General features: G+C 40.3%; 1 protein-coding gene across 1 annotated transcript in view; it reads right to left on the bottom strand.

Annotated features, from left to right (window-relative positions):
• The window catches only part of DMD (dystrophin), a 396,717-nt gene that overhangs the window by 182,380 nt on the left and 194,218 nt on the right, over nucleotides 1-20,119 (bottom strand). The window contains exons 12-13 of the mRNA XM_026047293.1: nucleotides 8,069-8,241; nucleotides 4,804-4,960 (exon numbers count right to left, since the gene is read on the bottom strand). Coding sequence (XP_025903078.1) covers nucleotides 4,804-4,960; nucleotides 8,069-8,241 — 330 coding nt within the window. The remainder of the gene's footprint in view (nucleotides 1-4,803; nucleotides 4,961-8,068; nucleotides 8,242-20,119) is intronic.

Genomic DNA, 20,119 nt, shown 5'->3' on the forward strand with positions numbered 1-20,119 from the left:
CTTGGAGGAAGTGGCGCTTGAATATCAGCCAGCTCTCCTGGACCCCCTTTCCTTCTAGGACCCTGACCCAGGGGACTGCTCCAAGGAGCTCCCTGAAGAGGTTGAAGTTGGCTCTCTTGAAGTCCAGGGGAGCTATCCTACTTCTCGCCCCACTTCCCCCACACAGGATCATGAATTCCAACATCTTGTGGTTGCTGCAGCCCAGGCTGCCCCCAACCCTCACATTTCCCACTAGACCATAACTTAGATATTTTTAGACTTTGAAATTTATAGAATTCATACTTGATGCTTGTATAAAATATGATGGAAAGCAGAAATATAACACGTCTTTTTTATGCCTCTAAGCAAGAAAAATCTGTTCTTTTAACCTGTGTACACTCTGTGTACTATGTGAGTGTACAGCCGGTCTGCAGCTCAAGCAGCCAAAATTAAAATGCTCCCCCCATGACTTGTGAGTTTTGCTCTCATCTGGTAGAGCTAAAAGTGACATCAATTGTCCTTCCCTAGATGCAGTTTTGATCTGCAGGCTTCCACAGAGCACACTGAATATATCCCAGTATAAGAAATAAAAAAGCAGAGAATAAATAAATAGCAAGTCTTAGACCATAAAAAATAACGAACGTTCATTTCACACTACTCCATTCCAAAAAGCATTCTCACCCATTTTAAGAAAAGCCAGCTTTATTTATATATTTATTTATTTAGGTTGAAATATGTGCACGCTACCACAAAAGAGCATAAGCAGGAAAAATGACATTTTCTCCTCTTTGGGAAAAAATGAGCTTACCTCTCTAAAGCCCTAACAAAAACATCTCCATAATAGGCAGACCATCATTGATAAGGGAATTTGCTTAAACAAATTCTAATTTATAGCTGATGATTTCAGGCTAATTTTATTGAATTCCTGAAGGAATTCAGGAGGAAATCGAACATGCATAATATATGACCTGACAAAAATACAAGTAACCTGCTTTATTTAAGCATCTCTATTTGTTACCAGTGCTATAGCAGTAATGGCATTCTGTCCATTATTTTAATAATGAATATATTGATTAGCTTAACTCACATCTTCACTAGCCCCTCATGGGGCTCATCCCATCTCCATGGGATGGAGAAACACAGACTGTTTAAATTGAAAGGTGAAAATACAACAGGAAATCATTGTTGCATTAGTAAAACTAACATTAATATCTGCTATTATAGAAACACTTTTTTATTGTCATTTTAATGAATTTCACTGAGAAAGAGTGTAGTTAAATGAATTCAGGGTGTTTCCTGAACAGAAGGCTTTGGAAGTTGGATTCTGACACTAAGCTTTAAAAGCAGGTATCAGCTAAGTCACCAGAACCAGTAACCTTTCAGGCAGCAATTGCACTCCTTCACAGGCAGTGCTTTCATTGTTTTCATGCGAAAGGTTTTCCAAGTTTTTTTTTTTTCATAATTAATTTATGCAAATTTTGGCACAGAAATGACATCTTTTTCAGATGCCAAGAATCAATGGAAAAATCCAGTCTCTATACCAGGTTAAAACAAAGAGCGACTCTCTGGGTGTGCAGGGGACAGGGTGCAAAGTGCCTTGTCCAAACAGCGCTTTGCGTTTCTGTTGGAGCAACCACTTGGGCTTCATGGACATCATTTTTGCAGATGAGTTCAAGCTTCTGGCACAGATTCAAGCACTAAGCAACTTCCATCTGAATACTACTCTTAAAACTTTTAAAACCAATCTTGGCAATGAGGTGCACTCTGAAGTTAAGAACCTGCTTTTTATTTCTACTACAAATTTCTGAGGGATTCTAAATGGTCTTTTAAAAGAAAGAGAGGTTAAAAATCAGTAGAAAACATTTTAAAATTACAGTCTTTAAGGGATAAAAATCATCGCACAATATTGCTTCAGAAAAGGGTATAAAATTTTGTTTGCATTCATCCTTCCCTTAACCAAAGCCAATGAGTTACACTGCTTGCGCACAAGGTTCCCTTGCTGAGAGTTTTCCTCTTCTCCAAAAAGGAACTTACCTGAGCCGATTTCTAACTTTTCTTAGCGCCCTCCCCCCCACAAAAAAAAGCAAAAACCACAGTAAACCTTCCCAGAGAAATGGGCATTGTATGGAGAGAGAAAGACCAAAGCTGACAGTTCGGACCATTTAAAAGGCTGGGCAGAGTAGAGAGTGATGTAGCTCATTTACTGAAGACTGCTTGCCAGAACTAAGATTCAGGAGAACAAAACCAACAATCAGCACAGTCTCTTTCTCAAGTCCAAAACTCGAGCTACTCTTTACTGTCACAGCCAAAACACTGAGAGGTAAACTTCAGCCCTGAGCAGCAGCCCAGAACTCTGGAAAGGCCCTACTTCCAGCACTAGGCTTCAGTTTTAAGCAAGCTTTTACATCTGACTTTCATATCTGACACTTTTACATTTTACCTGTTTTAGAAACATTTTTCTGAAGTTCAGGAATGAGCTAAACTATTCATTAGGACACAGCCTTTGTACGTCTGCTCCTCTAAAAGGAAACTTTTAGAGCAACAGAAAGTTCATAGTGCCTAGGAAAGAAAAAAAAAAAAAGAGAGTAGCAGAATCCTAAGCTGCAAATACAGCTTTTGTCAAAGACAACCTGAAGTTGTTGGAGTTCTGTACTGATCATCATTCCCTCCTTCTCTGTAAGATACCTTTGAAGGTTAGGCAGGGTGACCTAATTTCAAGGGTTATATTTTGTTCTTTTTTTCCACAGGGGATCAGAACACCTACAACTAGAAAGGCCTCACATTAAACTACAAAAGTGCTGCAGCATAGGAAGAGGAAAGAAACTGTAGCTTAAAAAAGATCTGAAGTGTTCTAACTTTGATATGAAGAAATGATGAGATGGTGTGAGCAAAGATTTCTGCCTGCACATAACTGCATGTGGGAGAGAGGATAAGCAAAATGGAAAAGACAGAAGCAGACCTATTTTGTAAAGTCACTTTGCACCTATTTATGATGCTTTACTTCAATGTAACACTTCTCATCCCTAACAGTTTTCAACACTTCAGCTGATAGGTGAGTGACAGAGAGATCACTTAGTCCATTGCTGATAGCTTGCTACCTTCATGATGAATTCTGAGGACTTTAGAAAAACCCTTTAGGACAAGATACAATATTCATTTTTTATGAGAAGTAACTTATCCACATTAAAAAAATATTTCTTCGCTCTAGGAAGAAATGTAATGTTTTCAAATATTCAAATATGTTTCAGATGGAAGGAGCCTTATTGCAATTGCTCAAAAACCCTTATCTTAGCTCCACCACTGTCTTTAGATAAAGCCCTGAATGGATGCCATGCTGAGGCAAGGCAACATCTAACTGGTTTCCTGAATCTTATTGGGTAGAATGAGCTTTATGATTTTACACCTGCTTTATGCTCCCTGTTAGAGCCAGCTGGCTGGAGCAGACCTCAAACACTTCATCTTCTCCATATCAAGGATTCCCTATTTTAGCTTTCTGGCAGGGGGGAAAGTAAGGAAATAAGGGGGTGCTCTATTAAGTCTTGGATGTTTTGTCCTCAGTGTTTCAGTGATATTACTGAAAACCCCAGGTGAAGTGTTGAGCAATATGCACCATATATATGACTTCTTTCTCAACTGCTTGATCAGTAAGTAGAGGGGAGAGGTTAAAAAAAAAAGAGGACTATACCACCTTTAAAATATAGCATTGTATTTTATTAGAAAAGAAATCCTCCACTTTGGCATTCTTGGCCATTAGATGAAGATGATCCCTTGAGAGCCCATGTTGCCACCACCTCCATCACTCTGCTACTGTGAACAAGTGCCCAAAGTCAAGCCTGGCTGCATATAGAATTTATGGACTTGTCACAACCGCAGGGTTCCCAGGATTTTAAGAAGTAAGACGTGCCATGCTTTCTTTCTAACCTTGACTTGCTCACTATTTGCTCTCTAATAACTCCTTTGGGATGAGGGAACACAATCCACTACAGCAATATTTGCAATACAGCAAATAGTAAAGACTGAATTTCATTTTCTGGTACAATTCCAGACTTCAGATTTCTCCACCCAGAAACTGAAAGCTACATACATGCAGCAGAACATTGTGAGAGGAAGACTGCTGGCTTTAGGATATGCTCTTCTTCCAGGCCCAAGTTGTCCGACTTTGACAATTTAAATTATTCAATCAAAAACTCATTTCCTCAAATTGACTTTTTAGATATTGCAATGAAGCACATTTTATCACCAAACAGGGAAGGAAAAAAACACTCTCTTACTACATGATTATTTTATCAAAAAACACAAATGGAAGAAGAGGGAGGAGATATAATTGTATATCCCTGTACATACATCCTTGGGGATTTTCATTAAGTGGGTGAAGATTCTTCATTTGGTGGGTAAAAATGCCTTTTGAAGTGTGGCATTCAAGTTCCTTTTTAACCACAAAATTTAGTGTAAACTCCAAAACTCCACTCTCCATTTTCAAAAAACACAAATGAAATTAAAATGTGTGAGTTAGAAAAATACAAAATTTTCAGAACTACTTATTTATTCCTGAAATAATATTAAATTTCAACTGTTCTAGTCATCAAAACTATGATTAATATATGGAAACGGTGTGTTGATATTCAAAAAAGCCAAGCAGCCTACAATAAATACGCCATTCTCCAACAGACTAATTTTCCAGGCTGTGCTTGAAAATAGTCTGATAAAAAACTTTTTAATACCTCTGAAATTTATTTTTTTTCTAAAAAGGAACAGGAAATTAATCCAACACTAACCTGCAATACAACACACAGACACCAAAAAGTATTTAAAAAAAAAGCATACCCTGTGAATATCATTCTGTTTCTGCACTGTGGGGAGATCTCCCCCAATGGGTGCCTGCTGTTTCAACTCATCCTCCTTCAGTTGCAGCCAGGCCAAAAGTTCCTGGAGAGAGAGATGTAAACGCCTCCACTGGTCCGTGCTGGCTTCCAAATGGGACCTGAAAGTACGTGTTAAATATCATATATTTTCAGGCACAGTAAAAACAAACAAACAAAATGTACAAACTTCATTTTCTCATAAAGATCCTAGTGTTTCATCAGTTTATTTATTTATTTATTTATTTATTTATTTATTTATTTATTTATTTATTAAAGTGGCTCTAGCAGCTTTGAATCATATTCTGGAAACTATAACTTAAATTTAGTTTCACAATCCTGGCCTGAAACATCTCTGCCTTTCTTATCATTTTTTTCCCCTTTATACATGGGACCAGTATGAGACCACGTCTCAAAATATATACAGGACTAGTCCAATGTCACTAGTCTCATGCTTTTCTCTCGGGATAATGAGAGACTGCCTAAAATACAGAGACCAGTTTTTCCCCTCACAGAAGCTCTGGTTCTTCTCTAATCCATTACACAAAACATTCTTCCCACCGGATTCATGTGCTTTCTCACCCATAAGACAAGAGGTCCAGGACCTCTCTTTCCCTCCAAAGACACGAGGAAATTGTTAAAACAAAGAAAATCACCCTAAACCACACAAATATATGTGGCATTTGAAGAGACGTTTTAACAAAAATAATCAAATCCCTGAAAACATTATAGGACAGAATACAATGTTATGCTGACAAGGTCCATGCCGTAAGATCTCCAAATGTTTCCTCCGTGTGTGCATGTGCATGCATGCAAATGTATTCTTTAATGCTTCAAATGAAATATTGAGCAACTGCTTTATGGAGTGAAAATATGTGACTTAAACATCTCTGGATTGATCAAATCTTCAACTTTTCTAGGTCAGAGATGAATCATGCTAAAATTTTTTCTTCTTAGACATATGAATACATACAAGAACGTTTCTTTTGTTTAACTGGTAGTTGGGAAGAAACTTCTAATTCATTTTCAGGCACCTTAAGAACTTCTCTTAGTAATTCAAACCAAAAGCAACAGAAAAACTTCAAAATGTTGCAGCAAATAAAAACAGATTTTAACATATTCTTTTTTGCCTAGCTTCCAGCTTTGTTTATATAGCGAACATCCTATTTCTGTAACTCATACAGCAAGAGCTAGAAAGAAATGGCACAAACGTGGTGTTTGTGTCCAGCCAGCTCCTGTCTCCCGCACTCATCCCCCCAGACACAATCCTCCACCTCCTTGAACCGAGGGCTGCCACCAGGGGCAAGCACCCGGCTCCTCATTTCTGCCACAGCCCCCTCTGTGGAGCGAGAGGCCCCGGTACCATCGCTCCGCCCTGACCTTCCCCAGCCTGCCAAAGGGAAGGGGATCCCTTTGGATCACAAAAAGATCCCATCTCGTTGTGCCCTTCCTTCGGCTTTGGGAAGGGATGTATAATGTATGTATACGTGTGTGTGTGCCTGCGTATGTGATACCCAGCTCCCATCTACGTATCCGGTTGCTCAAGCATCTGCAGGCAAAACAGAGATTACAAAGGCAGTTTTAAAATGAAGTCCTTCAAACAAGGAAAGCGTTTGTTCGGGCAAACTGCAGTGACTCATCAGAATGGAAAGAGAAGTGGCAGTGCCAGGAAACGTGGCTTCTCCTGCCATCTGTTGTGGCGCACTGCGCATACAGAAGGCTGCCTCACCTGAGCAGCGAGCGCACTTCTGGCTCCGGCAGCCCAAAGCTGAAGGAAAACACGGAGGGGAGCTCAGCGAAGATCAAGTGATTTCAAGTGAAGATCAAGTGAAGACATTTCCCACCCCTGCTTTTGTACCTCCTCAGTGCGAGCACTGTTCACGAGGAAACCTACGCCGTACGACGCGATGAAAAGAAGCAGCTCCTGGTGACCGCCAAGAGCTTGTTCGTCCTCTCAGGTGGCCAGTAACATTTATACCGCATGTTTTAAAAGATAAGACCTGTTTCTTATCCTGATCAATATGCTGCTGAAAACCTTGAACCTTCTACTGAAAGGAGGTACTTTAGAGAAGATGTCTAATGCAAGAGGTCACTGTGATAAACCCACGTTTTTTAAAACATGAGTTTTTATCTTTCGCTTTGATTAATGACAACAATACAGAGAATCCCATATATTCAGTTACTGATATTTGCCTCACTTGCTGTTTTTCTTTTCTCAAATATCTTTTTATTTGGGCATATTCATGGGTGAAAGACATCTGAAGAAAAAAAAAGAAATCTCAGGGAGACTTTGAAGGGTTATATCACTTTTCTTTAGCTCCTCAGAATAAAAGGGAGGAATGTGCCTTTTTTTTTTTTTCTGTAGCTACTAATATCTTTTCTGCCTCACATTCTTCATTTATTTTTAATGACTGATGTTATGAAGATGGCTTTTGTCATTACACAGACTGACCTCCCTCAGGGCCTGTGCTAAAAAAGCTAATATTTCATACATTACTTCGAAAAACATTCCTGCCTTTTGCTGCCCTCTGAACTACCACCAACACACAGCAAGCAAGCGAATGAAAAAAATGCTGGAGCCTGAATGCAATGGAGCTGGGCTGTCTATTGTAAAAGACATATTTTTGAAGAAAAGCCTCCTGTACAGCTTCTTCTGAAAAGAAAAACTTCAGCCCATTGAAGCCTGGACCTTCACTTCAGCTTTTGTAACATTACCATTTATTACATTTTTCTTGGAAGGAGAAGCTTTTCTTTTATGACACCTATGCTTTTAGTTGGGAATTCTGTCCGGTCCCCAGACAAAACACCACAAATCCTAAACAATGCATCTTCTCATTTGCAAGGCTATTCTTAGTTTTGCACTAAAAATAGAAGCATTAAAAACAAAGCTTATAATAAATATAGGTTGTTTAATTGCTTTCTTTTATGACTCATTGATTAGGCATATCCAGCTATAGAAAAAGCCAAGGGTGCACTTACTGTTTAAATTTGTTAATCTCTCATTCTGTAATTACAAATCCTCATCACATGCCTCCAAACCTAATCCCCTCCTATCTTTTCCACACCAAAAAAGCTAATCTTTCTTACAAAATTAAGCCAGCATTCAAAATAGCACAAATCATCTCTCAATTGATCAAAACGGCCCTATCAGAAACACCACCAAGCTGGCAAAAGGCACCATTCCACCTTACACACCAAGTGTGGGGCTTTCGCTTTCATTCGGATCCTACCTAATGTTCAGAGATTTTTTCCTAAGCTCGCTCCATCTGAAGTTCATGTTATCCAGCCGTCGCTGCAACAAGGCTGCATCATCGGAGCCTTCCAAGGATTGCAGGATTTTCTGCCCATTTTCATCCAGGTTGTGGAAGATGTCAGTATGAGCATCGATTTCTGCCTGAAGATCCTATGGAACCAACAGAGAACAACACATGTGATTATTTAGGAAATCAAAGAATTGACTGCTTCCCAGAAGAGTGAAAAATGCCACCACGTAAAACAGTTACTAAGATGGATTCTGATTACTCTTTTGATGACAACTGTGTGTATTGCATAAACAGAGAGATTCCACTTTCATGTGAAGGCTAGTGGCCTCAGATAACGTCTTTTTTCTTTTTTTTTTTTAAGCATACAGAGCGAAATAAGAGAGCTAAGTTCAAGCAGGTAAAACAGGTAAAAGTCCAGCCTTCAACAGACAACAAATACGCAAGGACAAGACACGTTTACTTTGCCAATGAGACAGGAGCACCGCTGGGGATCTCGGGGAGAGCTACCTGCACGTGGTAGGTCTTCCTGTGCAACATTCTCAGCTTGATCTGGGGGCTGCAGCAGCGGTCCTGCTGCATGGTGCCTCCGAGAACAGTGAGCCTCGCCGGCCGCAGAGCCACCCGGTGCCAAGGGCACTGACAGCCCGTTGGCCGACGGCACTTCAGAGCACGGGCCTCCACTGTGCAGAGCAACAAACAGCCACTTTGTGCTATATCAAAACACTGGTCGGGGCCATGGCCGTAGGAGGGACTGAGAACAGCAAGGTCCCGGAATATGCAAGGGGCAGCTCGGGTCTGAACAGCCAGCTTGTCTCATCGCTTGGTAAGCGCGGGCCAGCCGCGCTCTGAATTCATCTTTCGCCCTCATTTTTCGCGCGGCGGCCTCTGCCCAAAGGACATTCCTGCGCGCGCCGCTGGGGCCGGCGTTCCGAGGCGCCCACGCGCTCAATGGCGCCTTTGTGGAGCCACTGCCCTTCCCCGCGCGCTCCAGCTCCACAGGGTCACGGATGCATTCTGCACACCACAGCGCCTGGAGCCAGCTCTTTACATAAGGGAATATATATATATATATAGATATAGATGATGATAATTCACGCTCTCTACGTAGCCACATCAACCCCAAACACGTTGGCTTTTGGAGCAAGCGGCGCAGCGGGCGCTGAGCGCGGCTCTGCCTCCTGCTGCGGGGAGCCCGGGCACTCGGCCCTCCGGCCGCTCCAAGGGGAGCGCTGGCCGCACGGCTGCAGGAGGACAAGCGCTTCAGGGCAGCCAGGAACATCAGGCCCTGCTGGGAACTGCTCCTGATTTTTTCCCAAAGAAGGGTGATTTGCAGGGGGAAGCACACACCTTGCTTGCTTGGCACGTTCCTAACTCAACTGGGTTTATTTGATGTTCTAAGAGCAGTGCCACTGGATCACGTATAGATCTTCCCTGCCCACCTACCGCTTTTCCAAACGTTATCTGCAGTCCTTGCACAGTAACTACTAGCACTGTATGTGGAGAAACACTGGAAGAGCTTAGGGATGTAGAGGGCAGGACAGCGTTAGGAGATCTTACCCTGCTATTGTACTTTAGCAATGCTCATCCTAGCGCTGAAAGAAGTTCAGAATAGGAGAGCACCAGTCGCCACTGTGCAAAATGCAACTGCACTATAAAAACTGTGTTTATTTATGTATGTCAAATACTCATAAAAATGAAGCATTTTTGTTAGTTCAGGCACTAATGCAGCAAGTGCAGTCCCAGTCTAAGAGTGGAGATTGCACAGGCTGGGAATCTGTAGGGAATGAGAGCTAAGAGTCACTTAGGATCCATAACAAATTTCTAAAGTTTTTCTTTTCCTTTTTTTTTTTTTTTTAGAAGATTTGTCTTTAAAATAGAAATCAATTTGGGAAAATGAGATTCAGCCCTAAAAAGAAATACAAGGAATTCATTCGGTTCCGTAAAACAGGCAAAAAACTTGCCTACTTTGTGACGGAGAGTCAGGAGGCACTTGCGGCTGCTACGGACTTTAGAGAAAGCTGGCTGAGCATTACACGAGTGATACATTTGTACATTTATATAAACATATATACATGTTTCCATCCTCAGAGAGTATTCAAAACCACTTTTATGACAAGTCCTACATGACAGAGGCAACCAGAGTTTTTCACAAGCACCTAGTTTTCAATTTAAATGCACGTTTCATAGAAAAATGTCTATTTTGATTTTTAAAATGCCATTAATAAGACATTTAACCACAGATTAAGTATTTCAGGTTTGAACGCCTTTGCTTGAAGATTTATACTTGATTTCAAGTCCAAATTTTTCTAGTTCACCTTCCAGGCATGGTATTTTATCTTCATTTCAGTGAGCGAAGAGTACTCCATTACCCAATTTCTTCCTCCTCGTCTATGTATGCAAAGAGTTTAATGATGTCTGTCCTTTGGTAAATAAACCAATAGTGATGGAATGGTCAAATTAGTATTCAGGGAAGGATAAAGTTCACTGGAAGAACAGCTCACTTTTAGTGTCTCAGTCCTTTCACATTTAAAACAGGTAAACCCATCGCTCAGAAAAAAATTATCATATGCAGTTCCCAGTGCATAAAATTCTTAATTTCTAGAGTGGCCTTGAAGACATCTGCCTTTTTCTCAGCAAGAACAACATGTGCCATGAATTATGTATGTCAGACACCTGTTTGTAACAGGAAGCTGTCAAATCAATCTTGGTACTTGATAACACAGAATTTCACAAAATTCCACTTCCCCACTTTTCTTGACTCTACAAAACTGTCTCCTGGTCTACATATTCCATACTTTTCTCCTTACACATGCAGATTTCTGAAGAAAAAATTAAGCCATATTCTCTTTATTCCAGACTGCTATATAGTACCAAAATGAAACACAGCAGTTAGCTAAATGGGCAACAAACATGCGAAAGGCAAAGTATTCTTACCACACAAGCTTCTTTTCAGTTCTGATTTCTCTTACTCTAAACTACCTTTGCACACTTTATATTCTCTAAAGCTCCTAAAAATAGTTTTTTTGCAGCTATACAGCAGACTGATGCAGAGGAACAAAGCAGCCCAACAAAAAATAGAGTCATTTAAGTCATTTTAGTTGGTGCAATTCTCACCTCTCCTTTGGGACTCCCTCAAGTCCCAAGAGAAGCAGACTGCAAGCAAAACAAAGGCCTGGATACCTGTACTTATCCTCTGGAACACGTAATTCCCATTTTTCAAAAATACAAGTGAAAGATCAGTATGTACCAGATTCTTTCTCTTGACAAGAAAAAAAAGGAACAAACCATTTCATCTTACAAATGCCTAAAACCTTTGATAAGCTATCCTGGCATTATACATCATACCAAAAGAAGGACTGCAGAATAAATATAGCATATCCATAGCATTTTCATCTTTTCCAGTCTGTCTAAACTTAAGTAGAAACTTCAGGAGATGAAAATCAATATCAGTATAAGTCTACTGAAAATGTATGAGTTGCAACTAGATTTTGACTTTGTACACTGCATTTTTCTATAGTGGTTATTACTCATACTGCGAGGGAATACGTTCTCTTAAAAAGAGCAGCTGCAAACTAAAACATGAATCATGAAAAAATGCATTGGCTAGAGTAAAGCATCAATGACGTGGACTCTTAGCCTAAATTAATATTCAAGTCCTCGTTCTGTTTGAGCACTGTCTACTCCTCCGAGTGGGCTGAACTGCTCAGAAGGAGCTGCTGTCCCAATCAATGGCCAGTTTGCGTACGAATTGCATTGTGAAATCCTCTTTTACTGAAGTTAGATCAGGAAATGCAATATAATGTTTGATCATAGGCACCTTGCTGCATGTTTCTACACTCTTAGAAAGGTGCATTTACTCTACAGGATAAATCTGTACAGTATTTACACTGCATTACAATTCTATTCAATCTATTCAAGATGCATTTTTATATCAAAAGTTGGAAGGTATTTTCCGTATCTTGAAACTATGACGCACATCATGACACAACAACTAGCTTATACTGTGTATTCTTCCTTGATTTTGAGACAGTTTTGAAAGCCTTTAGGATTTCAGTAACAGAACTAGAAACGCTAAAGAAATTAAATAAACTTGTCTTGAGAGGAAAAATGAAAAAGGAAATTTGAGAGGAAATTTTTCTTTTTTTTTCCTGTGCACTGGAAACCTCTACGCCTGATTTCAGGGGGGAAGTTTAGGATGGTACCATGGCAAGATGGTACCCCCACCATAAGGGACTAGGGGCTGAACATATTTCTACCCTGTCAAACCTGGCTCTGTCCCTTGGAAATGTTTGGGATTCTCCATAAAGGTGGAGAAATTCTACACATTCTCGCTACCTTAACATCCCTCCCTGATCTTTTTGGTAGGTAAAAGAAATTCACCTACAGCACCATATGTTTTATCTCACAAACAGGAAAACTAAAACACAGCTCAGCCAAGAGAAACAGTGGCCCGGAAGTCTCGTCAGCTGCCACATAGCAAGGCTGCTCTTGCAACATTTCAGCACGGCCTGGGATCCTTTAGCAGAAATAATTAACTAATCAATGTCAGTATTGCCTTATCCCACAAGCACTATATATATAGGCATGATGTATAAAGGCCATTTTATCTGTGTTATTTTGCCACATTGTGATTTTGACACATGACAAAATCTGCCATTAATTTTGACGGTTCATCACAGAGGGATTGGTAATGTGTCTGCCTTATTCTACTTCGTTTTCCTTAATAAGAGATTGGAAATAAAATAAAGTCCTTGAAAGAAGTAATTAGTTACACTAGTTGTACTACACGAGACAAACTTGGACTTGCAAATTAATGCAGCACAGCTGACAAAACATTTATCTTTTATGCAAGGTAGAAACAAAATTAATTATGCAATAATTTAAGAAATTAAAGCCCTTAAATCTGCCTCTACAAACACAATTCTACCCTTGGAATTGTGCTTTTCATTTCTAATGAAGCATTTTACATTTTCTAGGTGATGCACAAAGTTAACATATTAATGCAATAAATGGAATTAGGGAAAGATGGCTTTGAAATTAAAGACAGCACCACCTGATTAAAGAAGAAAGAAAATAAGAAGCAAACAGAAGACGATCTTTGTTGTCAATTAAAAAAGTAAAGTCAGCCTGCATAATTACCTAAATGCACTCAAAATCAAACCTGTATGACTACCCATCCCTCCAAAGAACTATACCGCATCATGCTGAAGTTTTATAATATCAGTACTGAAACAGATTGAAGAACTGCTCATAACAAAACCTAGATCCAAACCCACTCGTGCTCTCTATCGCTGTAGTCTGCTGGCCTCTTTATATTTGTACTACTAGAACTTTTTTTTCCCCTCATTTATGAATAACATCTAATATTTATCTAATTTTACATTTAACATCTAATATTTATCTAATATGTATGAATAACAGCTAATTTAACATCTAATAACATAAACATCCTATGCTGTGTGAACAGGTATGAATTATGCAATCACACCTTTTTACATTATTCATTTTTTCTTGCTGTCCTTAGTATCTTCTTTCTCCCTTTCTTTATTGCCCTTCCCTCTCCTTCTCCTTCTCTCCCTCTTATCTTTTTCTTCCTTCTTTCCCTCTTGTTTTCTTTGCCTTTGTTTACTTTCCCTTTTTTTCCCTTTCTTTCTTCTTTTTCCCTTCCTTCTCCCTTTCCTTCCTTCCCTTTTCTTTCTTTCCTTCTTAGCCTCCTTTTCTTCTGTTCTTTCTTCCTTCTTTCCTTTCTTCTTCCCTTTCTCTCTTGAACATACAACATGCTGTGAGCAAAAACCTCTATTTTATGTTCTTTAGTATTGTTCTTTAGTTTCCTTCCATTTTATTTTGCATTTGGATTGACTAAACAGGTCAGGTGCCCAGTGAAGGCACAGCATACAAACATGCCACTTCAAGTAAGATTTCTTTCTTTTTTTTTTTTTTTTTTCATCTGCTTGTACCACTACCGCTGCGCAAAGGGCAATTTTAAAGAACATCCTTCCATTCCCTAGACCTAAGGGGGATGGAAAGAAAGCAAGCAGGAAGGCCCTGGCCTAGCCGGCCGAGCGGGTACCACCAGAAGCAGCTCCCCCTTCAGTGCCTTTTTCACCTCCCGAGGACCCTCTCTATAGATAGCAACAGCAGCCACGAGTCTGTACTAGTCTGCAGGACCACTTTGCAATTCTGTCCAGCACAGGTCCTGGGGGACCTGATGTCAAATTCAACAGCCTACCAGCCTTTACTTGGTTACATGTCTGAATTCCTGTGAATCTCTAATTTTGCCTGAAGCACTAAACCCTGCGTGGGGCGTTCAGAAAATCTGAGACTCTTTCTAGAGTCCCTGAGGCCTCCAGTATCCTTGGAAGGCACAAAGGTCTGTGCACACCCACCTCTTTCAGGATCAGGGCTTATTCTTCTACCTGCTGGCTGTAACGGAGTGGTATTTTCCTGGAGATCCTTGCAAGCTGGCTATTACCTTCAGAGCATTTAAACTGAAATTACACATATATTTTACAATAAAAGAGGTCACTAGTTCTGTGTTGCAAATGTAGTAATTTAGAGCTGTGAAAATGCTTCTGGTGTGAGAGACACCACTGGACTTGCTGAGGCTCCTCTTTTAAAACATAACAGCTCTTCTAAGAACCAGACTTATTTTTCAGTTCAAGAAACAACAGACAAGATTTTGAGGGCTACGTTGTACAGCAAAATATGTAACTTTATGTAAAAAAAAATCCATTTTAAATATGTTTTATGGTTTGGAAGAAAGTCTAGCTGGAAAACAAATATATATTCTGAAGAGTCATAAATGCTATAAATCCAACTGTGAGTGAATATAATTTTGCTATGATATAGACTAACTGTAACTATAGCCAACATAACCAAGATCAGTTGCAAAGAAAAAGAGGTGGAAAGGAGGCCTCTGTCCTTCCATCAAGCTCTTAAATAATTTGTTCTTGCGGGGCACAAGCAGAACTTTTACTGGGTCTTAGAATGGGAGCATTTACAGAGCAATTTACATAATGATAAAAACTTCTCAAATGAGATTTAAAATGTAATTAAAGGGCAGACACATTGAGTTAAAGGCATTGTTGTGAAATGGCCATACATCAGGGCGCCACGAAGGCTCCCATTCAGCTCGCCTATGGCACGACCCCAATTCCAGTCCGCTCTGATTGCATCTTTGAGTTTCATGCTAATGACTTGATTAAAAAGAAAGATAAAAAGGTCTTTCTCCATTGGGAAGATAAGTTTATGAATATCGTTAAGGCATTTCTAGGCTCCTAGCACATTTTCAAGATAACAAGGGATAAAGAGATGTTGACGAGTGAAAGCTAAAAGTATCACTTTGCCCTGCAGAAAATAATCCCTGGAAGCTCCAGCAGCTACTGCTATGGTTTTAAATACACTTGCTGAAAAAGCCTGAACTCTACAAGTACCAGATGAAAAAAAGACACCAAAATCCATCTAGGAAAGCTGCTCTCATCCAGCAGGAGAAACAGAAGCTGTTTCTAGTCTTCAAGATCACCTTCATAAATACTCCAAACAACCTTCACTTTAGGTTACATTCAGACGGCTGCCAGCAATGTGACAGTGCACCCAAGGACGTGCCCATCTCCCACTGACAGAAAGTAACTGTGAGAACCGGCCGTGGGCTCCTTCATTTCCTTAAGAGGGATCTGCCTCGGCTATGGAGTGGTAACTTTTTAAGATCATCAAGTCAATCCTCTGAAAATATTCTCAAATACGCACTGTGCAGATCCTCATTTACAGGACTGGCTTTCCAGACACAGCACAGAACCTTTTATCTTTACTTTGTTCATTGGAAAATAATCAACTAATTCTTTTTCTGAGGTGTCTGGCCATTAATTTGTATTCAATTATACTTATATATAAATTGGTACATATGTTTGAGGGTATTTATGTCTGATGACGACATCCCTGTCATCAGTTGAGAAGAGCATAAGCTATCCTAATAGCAGAAAATGTTATTTTACTGCTTACCTACTTAGATGGATATTCTTAACCATCTAAGCAACATCAAGCAGCATCAAGTTAGCTTGAATTCATGGCAAGGTAGAAAAAAAGTCCCAGCAGAGTTTTTTTTCCATTAGAAATCCCTAGTTATGAAAAAAAATCCCGTCAACCAAGCACATTTCCTCACAGATGTGACAACATGATACATATCTTACTGTCCCAGCTTGCCATGGGTGACCTGCTGCGGAGCAGAACGCGGCCAGTCGGGCAGAGCCGGTGCCCAGGCGCCCACGTGTCCCAGGCCCAGCCACCTCTCCCGACACATCCAGGCAGGGACCAGGATACCTGGCGCTGGCCACTGGGATACAGGCCAGGGAGAGCCCTCGCTGGAGCCGGCACCCAGACGCATCCCTGTGGCCCGCGAGGCGCTGGCACGGCTTGCTAGATACCAGAGGACTTCCTGTCCACAGCACATGGGCTGCTCCTGTCCCTCCTGCTTCACTGGAAGTCCATCAGCCCTGGGACAGCGCCAGTCACAGGAAATCTTGGAGCATCTTCTCCTGTAGTCAAGGAACCAGGCTGTTGCTTCCAGCTCGTCTAACTCTGTGTCCTCCCCGTGTGCCTGAGCTGGGAGAGCAGCAGCACAAGGGCAGCACCATCCTCTGCAGGATCTCCTGCTATTCAGCTGCTGAGCCGAGGTCTCAAAGTCCTGTGGGATCATTTGGAGAGCATCTACCTCCATGAGCTCCACTCAATTCCCACTGCTTCCAATCAGTGCTGAATTTCCCTCACAAGACCTGGCCAGAAAGGCTGAACTGCACAGCTGTCTCAGAGCCTGGAGCAGAAATCTTCAAAATGAGGAATCAAAGACATTTCCCTTATACCTTGGGTTTGTTAATTAAAACTAACCATTTCTAAGAATTGTTTGTGCATACAAGAGCACATGTTCCTATTGCAGAAAAGGATCTAAGGTTGCACATCGACGTGTAACAATGAAATATTTCATATTTTAACACCTATGAAATTTAAATGCATGCTTTTGCCTTTCCTCAGATACACAAACATATGCAATCCTACTCCAAATCATTTTAAAGAGATGATTAAAAATAATTTATAAGCAGAACAACTTTTTTGGTTTTTTTTTTTTGTTGTTGTTTGGTTGGTTGTTTTTAAATACAGTTTGCTGTTTCACTCTTCTATTGGCAGTATCTTTGATTCCTGAAGAAATATAATTGGTACATCAGTTTCATAACATCATGTTCTAATTAATTATCTAAATTATAACTCTAAAGAGATCAACACAGAGCCTAAGCTGAAACTCAAGGCCTCATCCACTATGCGTTATGGAAACTGATGCAGAACACGAAAGTTATATTGGTTTTAGGGGTTTTCTTTAAAAAATGTGCATTGTCCCAAAGATCCTGAGATTTCAGCTAAGAACTTCTGCTATTTCAATTGTTATGTTGTCTAAAATTACTCCTCCAAGGCCCTCTTAGGATTCAATCAGAACACATTAAATACATATATACATATTCATTTTTGAAGAAATACATTTTGTTGATGCACGTCATTAGTTCACATGTCTGTCTGTATCAAGCTCAGAGAAAGAAGGAGCACCTTTGTTACAAAAGACTGCTTTGGACTCCATAAAAATGTTATTCTGTATCCAGTTTCCTCTGCATTCCCTGGGGATTGACACCCACTCGCCTCACTCTGCACAGAACAACTTTGTTGCTTCCTTTATCTGTTTTCACTCTTTCCCACAAAATGTCCCTTTGATATTTTCCATGAATCTTACTGTCCGTTGTCTAAAAAAGGGCTGATTTAACACCTTGCTGCCCCAAAGGAATTCCTACAGTCCCAGGCTCTTACAAAGATTTCCCTCCAATTGTTCTTTGGTTTAGCTTTCTCTTTTTACATTTAGATGGATGTACTTTATCTTCACATTAATGTGCTGGCAATGAGCTTTGATATTTTTCATAAAAGTAACATAGCCAAGAGATGAACATCTCATGTTTTTCCAAAGATGCAACTAAAAAGACGAAAAAAAAATGCAGATTGTGTTGAACAACACGTAAAAAGGACGGGTACCTGATTTTCAAGGACTGCATTCAGGCATCCTGAACATCAGCAGCTCAGAAGGTCTTTGTAACCTGTGATTTTCCCCCCACTGCCCCCCAAGTCTTCCAGTTGTGATGAGTCATTCAAACACTCTGTTTGGATAAAACTTTCCAGTACTGCTAGACTGTCTGAGCTAAAAGCTCCTCAGTTAATTTGGGTATTGTGGAATTTATTTTATAAGTAGAATTAATTTCAAAAGGAAAAAAAAAGTAATTACAGAAAATGTATTTTCAGCACAGAATAAAATGGTTACAAAAATCAAGTACTAAAGGTTTAGCAGGTTCCACAGTTTGTGAAAGTACTGTGACAGGTACATAGGTTTAAAACTAAAAATATTTATGAAGTAATTACAGAAAAAAAAATCATCAAAATCAAATGCTGCGTCTATACCAAGATTATTAGAGTCCTAAAAATACAGTGATATGCTGATTAACCTCCCCCCCAAATCCCCATTCATTAAAAATCTCATGTCACAGCAGCTGAAGTTATAATGAAAAATAAATCTTTCTAATCTTCTGCAACAAAATGTAATTAATACATCTTGGGTGCAATAAGATATAAAAGAATATGAGCGCAAAGACTCCTCACTCCAGCGTTCCCTTCAAAAGCTGCTGTATGAAAATCTGCCACACCAAACACGTCCAGAACCGTCTCTGTGCAGCCAGTGACACCAGCCACAGAACCCGGTGGTGCTTGACGTACAGATGCACGGTGTCGCCCAGCAAGGAAAGGACCTCTGGGGGTCCATGTCCCACTCAATGCACATCCAGTGCAAGCGGGGCGCTCAGGACCTTGACCAGCCAAGCTGTGAGCATCTTCAAGATGGGGCGTCCCCAATAAGCTCCCGAGCCAGTGTTTGACAGCACCCTCACAGGGAAAAAGTGTGTTTTGTTTACATCAGGTGAGAACTTCCAACTCGCCCCCATTGCCATCCTGTCCCTCTGCTCTGCCACATCTCCACCCTTCCAGGTGATGGGGGCTGGGAAGCAGGAAGGTCCCGCCTGAGGCCTCTCTCCTCCAGGCTGAGCAAGTCCCGGTTACTCTCCGCTCCTCTGCCTCAAGCCGACCCCTTTGCCCCTGAACACCTTGGAGGCCCTTTGTTGGTCACCCTTCAGGATGCGCATGTCTTTCTCGTACTGGTGGGCTCGAATGGTCCTTAGACCACACTTTGCTGCCCATTCACCTACAGAAGATCATCCTCTTGCCCTTTATTCCCCCTTTCTAGTCCCTGTTGACCTCCTGTTCATCTTCTCCGGAGGGAGCCCTGGCCATTCACCATCTCAACAACAGCTCCCACAGGTAACGACAGCGCTACCTTAGCAAAACGTTCTGCAGCATCTTAATATTTAAAAACGCTCATGACTTTCATGGTCCCAATATATTTTTGATACACTCTGAGATCATCTTCTTATGGAATAATTTGTAGTTTATGTAACATTTATGATGATCAATGCTTTCAGGAAGTTAACTCAAAATCAAATATGCCATGTCCTGATTTGTAGGTAACTAAGTACATTTTAACACAGATTCCAAAGGAATAAAAAAAGTATATAAAAAGTCCTCAATGAGGGGTTCCCTATAAGAAATGAAGACAATAAGATGGATATAAAAGGACAAATCAAAGTTATTGTACACTATAAAAGTGCTCATGAAGGGCAAACTTGCTCTTTTATCCAGAGATTAGTTTCCTCAGAGAAACAAGTTCCTTATGGATGTTTTTTTCTAATTTCTTTTTTTGAAATATCATCACTGTTTTCACCAGAATGAAGATTTCTTTTCTAATCTCAGAAGACTGTTTCCCATCCAAACACAAAGGAGAAAAAAAGAAGAGTCACATGAGAAATACTGTATCTTGAAAAAAGCACCTAGCTCGCTAAAAGTTATTAAAAAAAAAAAAAAAGAAAGAAAAAAGAAATCTCGTATGAC

This window comes from Nothoprocta perdicaria, unplaced genomic scaffold (genome assembly GCF_003342845.1).
Source record: "Nothoprocta perdicaria isolate Ctin4 unplaced genomic scaffold, notPer1 scaffold_49, whole genome shotgun sequence".
NCBI classification, from domain to species: domain Eukaryota; kingdom Metazoa; phylum Chordata; class Aves; order Tinamiformes; family Tinamidae; genus Nothoprocta; species Nothoprocta perdicaria.